This window comes from Squalius cephalus, assembly GCF_949319135.1.
Source record: "Squalius cephalus genome assembly, chromosome: 8".
NCBI classification, from domain to species: domain Eukaryota; kingdom Metazoa; phylum Chordata; class Actinopteri; order Cypriniformes; family Leuciscidae; genus Squalius; species Squalius cephalus.
Genome location: NC_137129.1, coordinates 31,009,748 through 31,027,650, shown reverse-complemented (window position 1 = coordinate 31,027,650; position 17,903 = coordinate 31,009,748). Strand labels below are relative to the sequence as shown.

At 34.5% G+C, this 17,903-nt stretch overlaps 3 protein-coding genes across 4 annotated transcripts in view; 1 reads left to right on the top strand and 2 right to left on the bottom strand.

The window, feature by feature from the left end:
• cndp2 (carnosine dipeptidase 2) overlaps nucleotides 1-9,294 on the bottom strand; it is a 365,464-nt gene extending 356,170 nt beyond the window's left edge. Inside the window, exons 1-12 of one of the 2 annotated variants that reach the window (XM_079878533.1) lie at nucleotides 9,165-9,294; nucleotides 8,678-8,779; nucleotides 8,296-8,439; nucleotides 6,070-6,232; nucleotides 5,067-5,155; nucleotides 4,165-4,365; nucleotides 3,715-3,799; nucleotides 3,281-3,441; nucleotides 2,586-2,750; nucleotides 2,332-2,473; nucleotides 1,716-1,863; nucleotides 1,439-1,530 (exon numbers count right to left, since the gene is read on the bottom strand). In XM_079878533.1, the coding sequence (XP_079734659.1) occupies nucleotides 1,464-1,530; nucleotides 1,716-1,863; nucleotides 2,332-2,473; nucleotides 2,586-2,750; nucleotides 3,281-3,441; nucleotides 3,715-3,799; nucleotides 4,165-4,365; nucleotides 5,067-5,155; nucleotides 6,070-6,232; nucleotides 8,296-8,439; nucleotides 8,678-8,737 (1,425 nt within the window). In that variant the 5' untranslated portion in view covers nucleotides 8,738-8,779; nucleotides 9,165-9,294 and the 3' untranslated portion in view covers nucleotides 1,439-1,463. Of the gene's footprint in view, nucleotides 1-1,326; nucleotides 1,531-1,715; nucleotides 1,864-2,331; nucleotides 2,474-2,585; nucleotides 2,751-3,280; nucleotides 3,442-3,714; nucleotides 3,800-4,164; nucleotides 4,366-5,066; nucleotides 5,156-6,069; nucleotides 6,233-8,295; nucleotides 8,440-8,677; nucleotides 8,780-9,164 lie in introns of those variants that run through there. The other variant, XM_079878532.1, reaches the window with a different exon arrangement.
• Nucleotides 1-17,903, top strand: part of satb1a (SATB homeobox 1a) — a 237,216-nt gene that overhangs the window by 43,204 nt on the left and 176,109 nt on the right. The window lies entirely within an intron of this gene.
• txnl4a (thioredoxin-like 4A) lies at nucleotides 13,083-17,749 on the bottom strand. The gene is made up of 4 exons (XM_079878556.1): nucleotides 17,610-17,749; nucleotides 17,201-17,376; nucleotides 16,971-17,074; nucleotides 13,083-13,486 (listed from the first exon to the last, which is right to left on the bottom strand). Exons 2-4 carry the CDS (start codon nucleotides 17,351-17,353, stop codon nucleotides 13,315-13,317), a joined length of 429 nt encoding a protein of 142 aa, XP_079734682.1. The 5' UTR covers nucleotides 17,354-17,376; nucleotides 17,610-17,749; the 3' UTR covers nucleotides 13,083-13,314.

Sequence of the window (17,903 nt, the reverse complement as noted above, 5' to 3'; positions counted from 1 at the left end):
ACTCAAACTCAAGTGAGGTGATGTTTTCCATATATATATATATATATATATATATATATATATATATATATATATATAAATGTATATGCCATTCAAAAGTTTGGGGTTAAGATTTTTTTTTTTATGTCATATCTTTCATAAATCATTCTAACATGCTGATTTTAAACATTTCTTATTATCAATGTTGAAAAATTAACAGCAAATCTTTTGTAACATTATAAATGTCTTTACTGTGACTTTTGATCAATTTAATGCATAATTGTTTAATAAAAGTATTAATTAAAAAAATAATTTTACACCCCCAACTTTTGAACACACACACACATACATTATATATATATATATATATATATATATATATATATATATATATTAAATTATTAAATTATATATCAGTGCTGCTGGAAAGTTTGTGAGCCCCTTGCAGAATCTGTGAAAATGTTTATAATTTTAACAAAATAAGATGTATCATACATAATGCGTCATTTTGAACAGAATGAAGATGTCCAAATTTTTCTTATTTTGCTTAAATATAAAAAATTAATTTAGTACTGCCCTTCGGAAGCAACAGAAGATACTCCGATACAGAAGATATGTATCCCGGAAGACAAATTTAGTACAATTTACCTTGATCTTCAAATTCAAAAAGTATAAATAAATATATAAATATATATGTGTGTATGTAATGTATGTGTATATAGATAATAGATAATACATTAAAAATGTAAGAGAGCTACACATGGCAGTTTATCGGTTCAATAAATGACCTTACTCGCCTGTTGAGTAATAAAAAAGCCACCTCCGCATCGCTTTTACAACATTTCAAATCCCTCAGTAATCGCCATCTCCGAAAAGCCAAGCCAGTGTTTATTTTTGTTTTATTACGAGCTCTGGCGCGGTAATCAGGGTAAGACGAAAACACATTCTGGAAGAAGGATTGACGATGTTTTAAGTTATGTTAATTTGGAACAAAAAAAAGTTACACAGTGTACCTTTAAGGATGAACTATTAACACTTGAGCACTTGGAATACTTAATAAAATGTTCTCAAAATAGTCCACATTCAGTGAATGACAGTAAAAAAATTTGTTTTAAAATAATTAAAATTGTATCAATTTGAATTTGCATGTTATTCAGTAGGTGTGCATATGCCATATGTAAACAGATTACACCAGATAATAGATTGTCATATATACCAAATTAAAGGATATACCCAATATACCCAAAAATGAAAAGTCTGTTATTACAAGGGTGAAGAATTTCAAGCAGACACCCAAATATTGCAGCTACAAGGGATATACGAGACTGAAACAACAATGTATACTGATTTTGTCTCACCAGTTTTTTCAAAACACTTGCTTGATGGTTTATTTTAGAGAACTGGACAAAAGAAAGAGCTGGGTGGAAATACATCTGATGTTCTGAAAATGACTATATACTGATACATTGAATCAGAAGTTTCAGTTAGCTAAGCTGAGATACTTCATAGAAGTAAGCTCCCAACATCTTGGTGCCCTGAATATAGTTGGATCTGTAAAGAAAAAAAGGAAAATTATTGGAAAAAAAACATTTTCACGCATCCCAAGATCAGATAAGTTTTGCATAAATAAAGCTGGCCTATGAGAGCAATCAGATGATTACAGAGGTGACAGTTGCTATCATACACAGACAGATCTCGATAACAAGATGTTTGCCATAGCTATGCGTAAACCTCACCTGTTGAGTTTCTCGTTCTGTGAGTGAGCTCCATCGTCAGAGGAACCGACAGGCAGCAGCATGACATTCTGGCCGGTTGCTTCTTGGAAGGTTAGAGTCACCGGGATACTTCCTCCCTCACGGGTCAGGTCAGGCTCCACGCCAAACACTAACAGCAGCGAAAGATACAGAATTACGTAAGACCACAAATAAATTGTGTTTGGAGAAAGAAAAAAAAAAAGCTACACTTTTGGTTTGACAAAACAGAATCAAGGAAAAAAAAATCAACCAACATGTTGTAAATATCACGCATGGGTTGATGATGCATGTAAATATCGTCTTTTTAAATCAATATAAAAATGAGTTTAAAATGTATATGTATATATGAGATAAAGTGTGTTTTAGGTGCTGCAATTGGACGTCATTGTCATTTTTTTTTTTTTAAGTAAAAATATTACATTAGTATATCAATTAATAGGGGCTCATTAAAGCAACATACATAAATATGAAATATGAAATTAAAATAAAATAATTAAAATAGATAAATACAATATAACTTAAGATATTTTATGTAAACGTAGACTGGAATAAGATCAGCAATCTTGTATCTACAGTTATACCATATATTGTGTCTTACCAGTCTTCATGGCCTTTCTGCCAGCCATGTAGTGGGGGTGGTTAAAGTCAGACACCCAGGCTTTGGCTCCATGTCCCATGTACACTTTCAGTTTGTTGGGACTTTTCAATTCCGCAAACTTGCTTTCCAGATGAGTAATTACCTGTAAGAAAAGCAGAACATTTCAACACAAGCACAAGCATGTCTGTAAATAATGCAGATGTCTCTATGTGAGTGGTAGAGCATAAAACAAGACTAAAAAAAAAACTTCAAACCTGTTTCTCCACTACTTTGGGATCCATGTCAGGGACAAGGCGGATGGAGAACTTGCCAATGACCTTGCGGGGAATGACAGTTTTGGCACCTCCCTCGGAGAACGCTCCCTCTATCCCGTGCAGAGACAGGGACGGGTATCTCCAACGATGCATCAGAATTTGCTCCTGTACAGACAAATCAATATATCATTCGGTTTATTATACACGTCACTGAACATAAAACATGAATTTACAGAGAGGTCAGGCAGCCTGATTAAATGAGGCAATTTTTTAAACATGCAATCATATCATATTCAAAATATATTCCAATAAATAAAATTTGAATCAGTGTTATTTTAGCATCATTGATATTATAGTTTTTGGTAATAATTTGAATTCGATTTTATTTTTTTTAGCTCAAGTTTTAGTCATTTTGTTGTGTTTTTAAATGTCTATATAGTTTTGGTCTGTTTAGTTTTAGTTATTTTAGTACTTCAATTTAAAAGAAACAAAGAAAATGAGAAATGCTGCCTTGGCAACTAGCTCAAATAAAATAAGCTTACTTTTTTTCAGTTAATGTTCTTTTTTTCCCCCCAAGTAAGACCATATTTAAAGGTTTTAGTTTTAGTGAATGATGATAACCCTGATTTAAATGAACAAAAACATAAATATTACATCATCGGACACTGAAATGTGGAAAGAGAGGGGTGATTTACTTTGGTGTCATGCAGGAGTTTGTCTGTTCCAACATCTTTGGCGTATTCTTCCATGTCAAACTCAATCTTTTCATAGAGCTTCTTCTCCTCATCAGTCAATTTAGCCACATGGTCGTACATCCCTGGTACTATAATTTTCCCCTTGTTATCCACCAAAGTGCCTAAAAATATAACATTCTTAATACACTTTCAGCATTGCGAAAATAATACATTAACAAACAACAATAAAAAAAATGTAAGGTTCCTTAAATTGTGAGGTGAGCTAATTAAGAGGAAATTATTGCCAACTGCTCTAAGCTGACAGGTAACATTAGCAGGTCAACAAGAAATATATCTCAAAATGCAATCTAGGAAATCCCTGTCATCCTGAATAGTTTCATGACCAACCTACTGATCCTATTTCCACCAAAGGAATATGTAGGTATCAGTCTCACCCATCAGAGCAATGAGGTCAGTCATGGCCTCATGAACGGATCCTCCAAACACACCAGAGTGAAGATCTTTATCACAGCATTCCATCTGAAAATGTAAAAGATGTTTCTCAGCCATGAGAAAACTCAAATCTATACCTTTGCGCTTTTCTTTAAGTACGATTAGGAAAAGTGATGAACTGGAATGTCAGACAAGTAAAAAGGCAGTAATGTGCAATTTTGTGATTATCGACATTAACTGTGCCTACCAAAAACTGTAATGTAGTACATATTTTCATACACACACACACATATTTTGGTTTATTTTATCTTTTTTATAATTAATTTATGAATAATTGTATTATATACACATGACATCAGTTATGTTGAACTGATTCACTCGACCTCAAGAACTTTAACTAAGAACCACTGGCTTGGAATCTTTTGATGTTAATGTAACCCATTAACTCCTACCTCAATAAAGAAGTAGCAGATTCCTCTCAGGCCGTAGGTAATGCAGGGCTTGGTCTTTCCCAGCCAGTAGTTATCAGAAATGCAGACATAGTCCACATCCTTAAAAAAAGTATCTTTGCGAGAGAAAACCAGCTCGTCTAATCCCTCTGATCCAGACTCCTCCATTCCCTCAAAGCAGAACTTTATATTGATGGGCAGTTCCTGTGATAAAGTAAATGTAGGTTTTAGTGCAAAAATCCATTAATGTGACATGGTGCTTTCTGCAGTCAACATAAAGCTATAGATATAATATAAAGTGTGAAAATAATTCTTCACAAACCAAACATTTTATTATACTAAAACGTGAACAATAGGAACAAAAAGAATATGTTTTACTCTTATTCATTTACACTCTTAACAGTGCATAACATTACAATTCCCCTTACAGTTAATTAAATTAGATCTAATTAAATTAGCTTGACACAATACTTTAAAATGATCAAAGATCACAAAACAACCTTTAAACTGTTCTGCTCTTAATTTGCGTGTGTAAACGAGGAACTTTGAAAGCAGTAACAGTTCCCTCAGGTGATAATGATTGAGAAACTGAGGTAATCTATGGATAAGCAAAAGACTGTATGCAATGTGAACTGATTTTTAACACAATGATATGCAGTGTTCATCACAGTTTCAGTCAAACTAGGTGCACACATGCAACTGCAATTTAATTTACATTCTGTCTTGTTGGGGTTTAACAAGATTAAGTAATGCAGGCAATGCCAAACTTCTAGCAACTGACACCTTTATCCACTGATACTGTCATATGATACTGCTTGCAAAACATGAGGACTTTGCACAGCTGTTACAGGCTTAATAAGTAAGCAGGCAGTATCATTTGAAAAAAAAAAAGACAGTGTAAGCACCTGTCCAATCTTCTGATAGGCCTCAATGATGTTGAACCAGGCCAGCACAGGGCCTTTATCATCGGTAGATCCACGTCCGTACATTTTACCTGCAAACCAGTTAAATGAAGCATGAGCCACAGTCAAATAAAATGTCGTAAAGTGTAATGATTACAATGCATTTCAATCTATAATCTCAATTCAGCAAGTCTTTTACAATATATATCAAAGTGCATTTAAAGAGCATTTAAAAACTTTATGGTAATTGTAAAAGATTACTAGACAATTGCCAGACAAAAGCATGATGTTTTGGCTGATCCTGTATGAGATACTCTACTTTTAGAGCATCTTAAAATAAGAACCTAGTTGTGAAATTTCAGAATTGGTGAAACTTTGTCAGAAAAAATATATAGAAGGGGCTAAATTTTAAAAACAGAAAATATTTGATTGCAGTGCACTATATAAACAACCAACTAATTAACTTTTTTTTAATGATATGCAAAAAAAAAATTTTATTTTTGTTTAAGATTAATATTAATTAGTCCCAGTTTGGAGAACAAAATCTACAGGAATCAGCTGACAAGTCACAAGGCTAAGCTCAAGCGTCAGATCTATCTCAGCAAAAAGAGACAATAGGATTTGTCTTGAAATCTCTTTGGGCTGGAGGGACACAAATGTAACATGCTGAGTCGGTGAGATTTCTTCCTTTTTTGTGTCAACAGCCACATGCAAGCAGAACTTTTTTTCTTTTTCTTTTTTTTTTAAATGCTAGTGGTGACTAATTTTAGCCCAATTGAATGTGAAATATTACCTGGAGGGAGAACTGCTTGCAGAGTATTGCACAAAAAGCAAATCAATTGAAGAACCTCATTTGGTCTAAACAGGTTTCTTCAATACACTCAAAGGCTTCATTAATAAATTATGTTAGCATCTGGATCCTCAACACCAAGAGACTGCTACTGTACACTTGAAAAATAAAAAAGACTTAAAGAGCCACTTGTGCAAGCATACTCATTACTCATACCATCTTTCTCCACCAAAGTGAAGGGCGGTGAGTCCCAGCCATCCTCAATGTTGGCTGGCTGCACATCCAAGTGTCCGTAAATACACACAGTCTTCTTGCCTGGGTCTGAGCCGAGTCTGCCCAGAACTATTGGAGGAAGAGGGATCTGCTCACCACTTGGCAACTAAATTAAAACCAGAAAAAAGCAATGCATGAGGAGTTTAAAATTATGTAAGAGTGTCACCTTAGTATTCTTAGTATTAACTTTCTTATTTATTTTCAAAATATTTATTAAATGTATTTTATATACAGTAGGGAATTGGTTTGGAGATTTGTTTTTAATGACCCTACAAGTTTGATTAAAGGATTAGTTGACTTAGTTGTTATTTTAGTTGAAATGAAAATGCTGTCATCATTTACTCACCCTCAAGTTGTTTCAAACCTGTATGAAATTCTTTCTTCTGCTGAACACAAAGGAAGATATTTTGAAGAATTTCATTAACCAAACAGTTGATGTACCCCATTGACTTCCATAGTTTTTTGTTTTTTTTCTTACTATGGAAGTCAACTGTCTGGTTACTGATATTCTTCAAAATATCTTCCTTTGTGTTCAGCAGAAGAAAGAAATTCATACAGGTTTGAAACAACTTGAGGGTGAGTAAATGATGACAGAATTTTCATTTTGAAGTCAACTATTCCTTTAAACAAAATATGAGGAAAATATTTAATATTTTAAAATATTTTAAATACGAGGGAAGAACAAAACACTCAGCTCGGTTAAGGTATTTATCTGACAAACTATTTTGGCAAAAAAAGGTAAACTACAGCTACAGGTTTTATTTTCCTATGCAAACCTATGTAAACCTATGCAAAAACAAATTGTTTTTGCATGTGTTCATAATTTCTTTGTATGAAAGCCTGGCCAAAATTATAATAATTACAATTTATAATGTTTCATTGCATTATCATTTTTTTAAATAATTTAAATATATGTATGTATAATTTATTTATTTATTTATTTATTTAAATACCTTTAAGATAAATATATACAACTTTTATTGTGCTTTTATGGCCTTCTTCAAAATGAATTTTGTTTTGGAACAAAATGAGAGTGAAAAAATAACGACCAAATAAATCACTCATTAAAGGGGGGGTACAATGGTGTTTCATGTATTCAGAGTTGTTTACAGTGTTAAAGAGATAGATTCTCATGCTAAACATGGGCAAAGTTTTAAAAAAATATTTTGGACGAATAACGGAGAATTTCTATGCTGAAAATCTTACTTCCGGGTTGGTACAAGTTTCGGCTGTTTTTTTTTAGATCGTGGATCTAATGACGTAGATCAGAGTGGAACTCCTTATATGAGCATTTCTCTCGGAAAAGCTCGCCCGCGCACACGTCGACCAGAGGAGAGCGAGACCGCGCACATCAACGCGCTTCAACAGGAAATCATCGGCAGCGCTGCATAGGATTTGTTCAAGAATGTCTCCAAAAAAGTGTGTATTTGGATGTGAGGGAAAGCTTACCGTGTTCAGTTTTCCAAAGAACCCAGTGTTACAGGAACAGTGGATGCAGTTTGTTTTTCCGGGGCAGCAACGGAGTGTAGGAAGTGCGGTTGTGTGTTCTGGTCATTTGAGTGACGAATGTTTTATTAACAAGGCTCAGGTCGACGCTGGATTTGCAAATCGTTTGCTATTAAAACGTGGAGCGGTCCCAGTGATAAAAGACCCCATTCATGTAAACTTACATACAACTGGATCAGATTTCTGTCTTTTGCTGGAAATCAAGAACTACCGCTTGACTCTATAGCTCCGCCTCCAGGACCTCGGCTTTTTCCGGAGAGAATCGGAAAGCTGTATTTTTCTTTTCTAAATATAATAAAACTAAACACTTTTTTGAGATATTAAGGATGCACTACTACTCTATAGGTACTCAAGATTAACATGAGATTAGGTGAAACTGTGCATGTTATGTACCCTTTAACAAATAAATTTCACTTTCACTTGAACCATGTGATCTGAGTTTAGGACAAATATCAAAACGTAACTACACTGCAATCTTGTGATGCATGTGACACATGCAGTCAGATGGTCGACCACAAAAATGTAAAAACAGGAAGCAGCTTGTAATGTTGGAGCTAAAGGCTAAAATCAGTAAAAATTCTAAAGCCAGGCATTAAAATAAAAACTCCAAAGCCGACTCCAAGGCAAGAGATTTATAGTAACACTGAATTTTAGAAAACACACCTTCTGCATGCCGACGTCAGCCATCTCCACTGTTCCCCCAAGTCTCTCGATGTCTTTGGCTGCCATCTCCATCATCTTCTTGATTTCTCCTCGTTTCTCTGGCCAGGCCGACACACTCTGTACAGCAACCCATTCTGCCAGGCGCTTAAAAAAAAAATAAAGTAACACACACACAAAAGTGTTTACATTTCCATTAGAAAATGTACATCATACCTTGCTTCATGTCCAAAGAGTACAGTCATCAAAAAAACTATAATAAAATACATAATTGTAATTATTAAATAATAAATAAAAATAAAATCTAAACTATTTGAGCTTAAAGTAGACACATTTTCCAGTTTTGGATATATAATAATATACAATATAATATACCTCTCAATACCTCAACATATTGGTCCTGGTGCTCATCGACGTATTTGAAGAGAGTTGGAAGGTAAGACATTGCTGCACAGTGATCCAATCCTTCAGTGACAGAAGAACTGACCTAAAGGAAAGGAAGATAGACGTGTAATATAGATTTTTGTCATCCAGAGAGGAAAATAAACTCCTCCCAACTCTGTAACTGCTGACAAAATCCTTCCCAATCCCACTATCTGTGCAGAGGACTGAGAGACGCTGCGCTACAACTATAAAACAGGACAAAAAAAATTGTTTCAAAAATATGTAGAACAAAAACGTATTTTTGATATCAATATCAACTAGGCTTAAGCAATAGGCTTTAACTTAAATAATAATGATGATAAGAATTATTTCGCTTAAAACTATTTCCAGTGGTAACTAATAAGTCGTTCTCCGAAATTCATAAAATATACCTTGCAATGGCTATATTTAGAAATAAATAAGGGGGAGGAGAGAAACTGTATACTTACTGGATAAAACACGTCAAAGTCTTGAAGTTAACTGAAAGTAAGCTGCTGTCCACCCCAGGTCTTTTTTCATAAGTGGAGTGAAGAACGCCATGAGAAGCAACATGGAGTTTCCGACTAGATCAATGGCTTTCAAAATAAAGGTCTGAGTGATGCGGAGGCTTTCACACAGTACAGTTGCCTCAAAAAATTACTACACAGTTTGTGAATGAATGTCATTACGTTAGATGATAAAATATGAATTCAATCGGCATTCATCACTTTTCAATAAAACATTTCTCTAAACTTTGTTATATTTTAAATTGGCCTATAAAATATATTAATATTAAGATACAAAAATGTATGCTGTTGTCGATGTTTAAATCATTTCAACTTAAATTACATTAAACTTGTAATTTGTTCAACTTGAATCTTGTATAACTTATTAAAAGTTTAAAATTGCTTAACTTATTTTGATTAGTTAAATCAATGTAAAAACATATGTTGTCATAACTTATTGAACATAGAATGTTTTACAGTGAACAAAACCCCAATATTTTTATATTGCGATCTTGGACACTTGAGAGGGAGGGAGGGGGATTGGAGGGAGTTTGTTATCTGGCCAATCTGAAGGATTTAACTTGTAGAGCCCCTTCTGTATTATCAGCACAAGGAAGGGGTATCAGAAGGGGGTACACATAATGTGGCTCACCCTTCTTTCCACTGTGGAACTCATTAGCATAATCTAACGCACACAGTTAGAGCAGTTAGAGCAGTGTTTAAAGTTTTACCAGTGCATTTATCACTTTCCTAACCACCACCAGAATAATGTTCTGAACACATAGTCCAAACAAGATGGAAAAAGATTGAACTGTCATGACAGTGGTTCTCAACTCTGGTCCTGGACTATCCCCAATAGTACACATTTTGGATGTCGTCCTTATCTGGCACCCATTTCCAGTCTTGCAGTCCCTCTACTAACAAGCTGGTAAGTTGAATAATGATTTGAGAGACCAAATCCATGGGGCTACTACAGAACCAGGTTGTTTGGGAAACATTGGGGTACAGTTAATTACTTTTTTTCAGCTGTCTTCCCTCATTTTAATATGGTATGTTTTAATTTCAATAGAGTCTTGAGTTGTCTGATGACTGACAATAATTGAATGACAAAAGAACGCAAGAAGCCCTCACGGCCATGCCGAGGATTTCATGAGACGTACAACACCTCAACAATCTGCAGTGTGAGGTTTTGGTCCTCTTGGATCCTCTTTTTTTGTAATGGTGAGTTTAATGATGTTCAGTATTGGGAAGGGGTGTCTTATTTTGGGAAAATGGTTTTGGCTGTCTAAGTGCATATGAAATTAGGTCCACACATGCGTGGTATAAATGAAAACTATTTTTTATTTTCAAATTTTTGTAAACTTGTCTTTCAAAGACGATCATGGAGAAATTGCCTTTAAAACCCTTCCTGCTATCCTGCCATCATTACCATATATACCTCACAAATGGAAAAATGGTGAGTCCATTACTCACCCTCGTGTCGTTACAAACCTGTAAGTCTTTCGTTCATCTCTGAGACTAAGATATTTTTTTGAAAGAAATCTGAAAGCTTTCTGTCCCTCCATTGACAGTCCTCGCAACTACCACTTTCAATGCCCAGAAAGTTAGTAAACTAAGACATCACTGAAGTAATCTTTAAAGTAAAGTATCTTTGAATCTTTGAAGTAAAGCTTTGTGCAAAAAAAAACAACATTGTTGCATTCACACATTCCTGCTCTCGCATCTACACAAGCATGCGCCGAGGTGCTCTCGTGAACATGCGTTGGAGCAGTGGTTCTCAACTCCAGTCCTCGGGACCCGCTGCTCTGCACATTTTGTATGTCTCCCTTATTTAACACACCTGAATCAGATCATCAGCTCGTTAAGAGAGACTCCATGAACTGAACTGAACTGAGTGTGTCAGATAAGATAGACATACAAAATGTGCAGAGCAACGGGTCCCGAGGACCGGAGTTGAGAACCACTGCGTTGGAGATTAATATTTTGTAAATAAAGTGGTGAAATATGGTTAAGGGATAGAATGTACTCACGCCGCTTCATAAAACAGTTAGGTCAGTTGCGGAGACTGTAAATGGAGGGGCGGAAATCTCTCAGATTTCATCAAAAAAGATCTTAATTTGTGTTCCGAAGATGAACGAAAGACTTACGGGTTTGAAACAACATGAGGGCGAGTAATTAATAACAGAATTTTCATTTTTGGTTGAACTAACCCTTTAACAGCAGGTGTAATGACTAATTAGGGTGACCACATTTTAATTCAGTACAGCGCTGCTTTGGTGTAACTTTTACGTTTTTACACTGTTGATGTTGTCACAGTGCATGCCCAACTGAAATGTATTTATTATTTTAAGGTTGGAACTAATATGGTGCATTACCTGAACAGTGAGTCAAGCCAGGATCCACGTGACTTGATGCATGGGGACAAAGAGAACTCGCAAGTTTTTATCATATTCAGTGTGGAGGCAAACTTTAATATATCTGGAGGTGTTCCTTCAACACATTGCTGCCTCGTTAAGAACTTTGATCATCATCATTACGTCCAGTAGTCAACATATGTATTCATATATCAAGTTATATATATATAAGTTTTTATAACTTAAGGTATGTTTACAACAACACATCAATGCATACAGTGTAGAGTGAAGACTTTTTAATAGTTATGTTTATTTCTTGAAGGATTTAATGTTATGAATTTATGTATTCTGTCCATATTTGTATAGCTTTTGAATTTAATATAATGTATATTTTAAATTTAGCGTTCATTTTGAATTTTTGTGTGCTGTATGTATACATTTTATGTATTTGTACTCTTGTATACATTTTTGTGTAGGTTTTAAATATAGGTTTTGAATGTGTACTGTTTGTACACATTTGCATAGATTTTGAATTTATAATATGTTGAATGTACACTAGCGTTTTTTGAATTTATGTACACTATTATGTATATTTACATGAAATGCTATGACTCCTTAAATGCTATGAACATATGTATTGTTTTGTACAAATAAACAATCTGTTTAAAATAGTGTCATAAATAAAAATAAATATTTAACTAAACTGCTGGGTTATTTTAACCCAACTGGCATTTAACCCAATGCATTATATATATATTAAATAACCCACAGTTGGGAAGGTGCTATACCACCTCATAGTTAGGTTATTCGTTGGGTTATTTTTAGTTATTAAGTGAGTATTCAGCATCCAAACTCTGAAATAGTCTTCCTAGCCTTGTTCGGGAAGCAGACACACTCTGTTAGTTTAAATCTAGACTAAAAACACATCTCTTTAACCTGGCATACACAAAACACATTATTAATTTCTATTATTCAAATCAGTTAAATGATTGTTATGCAACATGATTGTGAAGTCACAGCAGATCACGCTTACATTGGAGTTATTTTGCATAATATGTGTAGCTAGCTACTTTAAGCTGACAAATCTTTTTTTACACAGATATAGTTTATATGGGGGGGGGGGGGGAGTAAGAGTCAGCGAAAGAATCTTTCTGGTGATCAGACTAAAGATTCACTAGGACAGATAAAATCCTAATGACTACAAAACAGCTATGATTGTACTGTAAAATATGAAAAAGCAATTCAAACAGCCCTGATCTACTTAGTCTAAATGTTAACATTAAAAAATATTTAGAATTACCACTTTAAATAGGCTAAGTAGTGTGAATATATATAAACATTGTCTTACCTACATGTCTTCAAAGCTTACATGTACCCGGTTTGTCTCCATACTAGTATGGGGTATCCCTGAGCATAATTAAGGAAGTTCATGTTGTTTCAGCTATACATATTTAATTCTGACAAGGTTTTATGACTAAACCTAATAATTAGCACTGCGATGATAAATAAGAGCTTAGAAATACAAAGATCAGAAACACACCATTCAATATTTATTCAATATACAGTGAAATTTTCAGATGGACAAAATTATAAAAAAAACTGGTGACCGTAACAGCAACAGAGAAACACATTTAAATATGAAAGTTGAAGTTGAAAATCCTAAACAAGGCCATTAAACAGTCCAAATGACCAAACTGCTGAATGCTCAGATCTTGTCCCATGTTGATTAAAAACAAAAATTTCATAAAAGTGCACAGACATCAGTATCTGTATTTGGTTGAGTAGTCTTTTGGGGAAACCACAAGACCCCGTCCTTTCCTTGCCCCCCTGTAGACAGTCTCAACAATGTCTATCATCTCCTGCTTATCTTCCATGGTCCAGTTTATCTTGTTGTTATTACCAGTGCCAAGATCAATCATGATGTGCTTGTTCCTGAGATAGACAAGCAAATATACATTAGGATAAATATGCACAGTAAAACTATTATTGGGTAGATACTGTATATAAATATTGCATATAACTTTGATAAGGTATTTTTCAGATATTATCTTTCATGTAGTGTAGTATAGCTGTTAATGAATGTGTCAGCATAGTTTTAGAGATCTTCTAGAGAGTTTTTTAGTCTAAATAAAGGGCTAGAAGGACTCGATGTAATTAGTCGTTTTATTTAATTATTTGTAAATTAATTAAATGATCAATACAAGTCACCAACGGCACATCAGAATGTGTAACTCCTGTTGAGGACGCACTCTTCCTGGAGCAAAACGCTAAAACACAGCAACTAAACCCAATTAATTCACAACAATTTATTACAGTAGTGTTCTCATCATGTTATGAGTTCCAATCATCGTAGTTAATATTAGTCATGCATTGCTGTTAGAGCTGCACGTTCTGAAGCTGCGCACGCTGAATGAACACCGGAAGCCCTTTGCTAGCCAGTCATCTAACTCAACGAAATGCATCCTATATGAGATTAATCAGATATATACAAAATAAACATAATATTACAAATTGTATACGCACAAAATGACGCGAATGCACAAGTGACCTTGAGCTAAGTTACGTGCTGGTGGATGTGCTCTTCCTGGAGCACCGTGCTGAAACATGGCAACTTAACCCAGAGAATTAACAACATTTTATTACAATATTGTTCTCTTATAATGTTATGTAAAATGACAGTCCCAATCATAGCTATTAGTCATGATAAAGCCGATAAAGGCTTAAAATGTAAACATCGACCACATATGAAAAGTTATGCAGATATATGCCTTATATAATAAGACATGTTGATTATGCACCTGCAGTAATTCTCATAAAAATTTTGCCTGAATGGTGATTAGATTTACTTTAATGAAATCACGAATCTGATTTATAGGGCAGAAGCTATAGTTTTTACATGACGGATAAAAACAAACCTAACATTAGTAAATTTAATTATTTTATACATACAGTTTTATTCATTAATGTGTAATATATTTTTTCAAACGGATTACGAGAATTCGGATTTAGAATTTGTACAGCTCTTTTGCTGTTGAACATCCACATATAAAATGTTAAAGGGGGGGTGAAATGCTATTTCATGCATACTGAGTTTTTTACACTGGTAAAGAGTTGGATTCCCATGCTAAACATGGACAAAGTTTCAAAAACTAAGTTGTACGTTTGAAGGAGTATTTTTGTTCCAAAAATACTCCTTCCGGTTTGTCACAAGTTTCGGAAAGTTTTTTTCGAGTATGGCTCTGTCTTACGTAAGATAGGGCGGAATTTCCTTATATGGGTCCTAAGGGCACTTCTCCGGTAAGATCGCGGCCGCGCGCACACTCGTAGACCAGAGCAAGAGAGTGAAAGCAGTTCGCCATCAAAGCGCCCTGCCCGGCTTTTGGGAAGTCAATGTCACCAAAGAAGTGTGTTTTTGGTTGCCAGGGCAAGACAACCCTGCACAGATTCCCAAAGAACCCAGCGTTAAGGAACCCGTGGATGGAGTTTGTTTTTTCAGAGCATAAACGGAGTTGTGTAAGACTGTTGTTCCCTGCATTTCGACGATGATTGTTTTCAAATCCCAGATCCACGGATTTGCAGATCGTCTAATGCTTAAGGATCGAGCAGTCACAATGATAAAGGTTCGCGGTCGTGCGTTGGAACCGGACGGTGAGTAAAACTGTTTGTTGAACAAATGTCTCTGTGTGTTGTCACTAGCTTGGCGCGTTAGCACAGCTAAGCTTCGCCCACAGGGCCCGCCTCCAGCCGCTCGTTTTTTTCCGGAAAGACTCGGTACAGCCTATCTTTCTGTTAAAAATTTAATAAAACAAAAGACTTTTTGGAGATATGAAGGATGCAATATTACTCTATAGGTACTCAAGATTAACAGGAGATTGAGTGAAAATGAGCATTTCACCCCCCCTTTAAGGTTACATCTGCATCTGTCTAAAAAAACAGCAGTGATTGATTTTATTATTGTTATTTACTCTCATTATAAAAAGAACTTTAATAATGTTTTAGTTCTAAGAAATTAAGTTTTTGCTCAAAAGTAACAAATGAAAAATACTTTGCTTATAATTAGGGCTGTCAAACGATTAATCGCGATTAATCGCATCCAAAATAAGTTTGTTTTTACATAATACATGTGTGTGTACGGTGTATAATTATTTTCTATATATAAATACACACACATGCATGTATATATTTAAGAAATATTTGCATGTATATACTGTGTATATATATTTATATTATATATAATTTATATTATATATAAATATTTTATATATAAATAACACATTTTTCTTAAATATACATGCATGTGTGTGTATTTATATATAGAAAATAATTATACTCCATACACACACATATATTATGTAAACACAAACTTTTATTTTGGATGCGATTAATCGCGATTAATCGTTTGACAGCCCTACTTATAATCCTTACAGAGGACAGACTTGGTGTTGTTTCCAATCAAAAGGAAAATATATCGGTAATAGGCCAAAATATCGGCATATCTGATATCGACAAATATCGCTCATCCCTTGTTTTCACTGTGTCATTCATTGCAATTGAGAGTGAATCCCGCATTTAATCTGTAAGTGGATGTCCCTACTGAAACTTTGCAGCATGTATGTTGCAGTTGGTCCTCTAAGAAGCATGAAAAACCATAACTTTTATTCAATTACTTAATAGATTATATAACAAAGAAAGGGGGAATAGAGTTATAGTAGTTTATCTGAGTGGCCAGATATATATGTGAATACTTTTAAGTAGAATACTTTATTTTCATTGAATATTTTAAAATTTATATAATACAAGTTATATAAGGGCAAGTCTTACAAGCTCTATTGACTCAATGTCCGATTCTACAAAAAATTATTTTGACTCAAAAATATAGCTTACTATATTAGAGTTCACAGAGCAACAATAAAAACCACACACACACACAATTTCAGAACTGTTGTCACAAGGCTAATGTGATAGAATCATTACCAACCTTGTCTGTGCAAAGTTATATGCAATATTTATACGTCTATCCAATTATGACACATCATTAGAACGTAAGGCCAATAAACCCTGTAAAATTTGCATTACAGGAGCGAAGACGCAAGACAAGGACATTCCTTCACATTTGTTTTAAACCCAAATTCATTGTAACTTAAGTCCTTCTATGTTTTTTAAAGGAAGAGCCAAAGATATTTTCTATGGTAAATATGCTATCAATTAAGCATTACCTATCTAGAACCAGACACATTTAAGGGAAAATAAATAAACAACTAAAGCTTAAATGCTTAGTAGACTCCCATATGGTTAAAGGGATACGCCACTCACGTTTTATTTTTCCAAAAATAAAAACATTTTTAATTTTTGGCTGGAGTATCCCTTTAAATTGCTGCCTGACTCTCTGTAGTCCTTATACAATCTGAAGACTTACCTGAAAAAGAACATGACTGTGCAAGGATCATATAACTCGTACATCTTGTTAAAATCTGGCACTTCTGTGATGTCCACAAGGTAAATAACTGCAAAATTCTTCACCTGAGGAAACACTTGATATTAGACACACTGATAGAATAATGGAACATAAATAATTATTCCCAAAGACATTATCAACAAGTCCTACACATACAGCAAATACTCTCGGTTCTAATTAGGAAATTGTACCTTCTCAGCGATGCTGTACAACACTTCATCCATTTTCATACACGTCGGGTCCCAGTCGTGGCCAAATCGTATAACAATCACACGGTCCTCCTCGGATAAAATAGCCTGGTCCACTTGCCAGCCATTGTGAAGATGAGGGAGCATGTACGACATTTTGATGGAAATTCAACACACTTCTAAAAAGGCACATGAGGTTGTTGTCATATGTGCTTACAAACCACACCAGGTCAATAAACCGTTCAATCGTAACAGAATAAAACGCAAAACCGATTTGTTTACATTCCACACGTTGATTTCTCGTTAGCAATTAGCTCTGAAGATTCTAGAAAGATTACATTTAGATTTATTCAGTTAAATATTAGAGCTATAAAACAGAAAAAAAAACTTTAAAGGGAAATGCAATCCTTACCTTACAGTTTAAATAACTTTCCTGTGTAGATTAAGTGAGTGTTCCGAGTTTATTAGATGTATAACACGGCTTACTACTGGTTTCAGCACTGCAACGACGACGGTGGCTGCCGCGGACAGGGACAATGCTAATGAACAGATATCAATATCGCCCTCTACTGGATTGGATAAAGCTTCTGCTCTATGGAGTGTATAACAAGACATCTTACAATCAAGATAGTCCGGGTATTATAAAGATTAAAAAGTAGTGTTTAAATTATTAAAATGTATTCAAAGGGTCACTCAGGAATCAGAC

Coding starts and splice junctions, on each gene's coding strand:
- txnl4a (XM_079878556.1), bottom strand. CDS start 17,353: ATGTCGTACATGCTCCCTCATCTTCACAATGGCTGGCAAGTGGACCAG. Junction 17,075..17,200: donor TGTACAGCATCGCTGAGAAG/GTACAATTTCCT, acceptor GTGTTTCCTCAG/GTGAAGAATTTTGCAGTTAT. Junction 13,487..16,970: donor ACAGTCATGTTCTTTTTCAG/GTAAGTCTTCAG, acceptor TGTCTATCTCAG/GAACAAGCACATCATGATTG.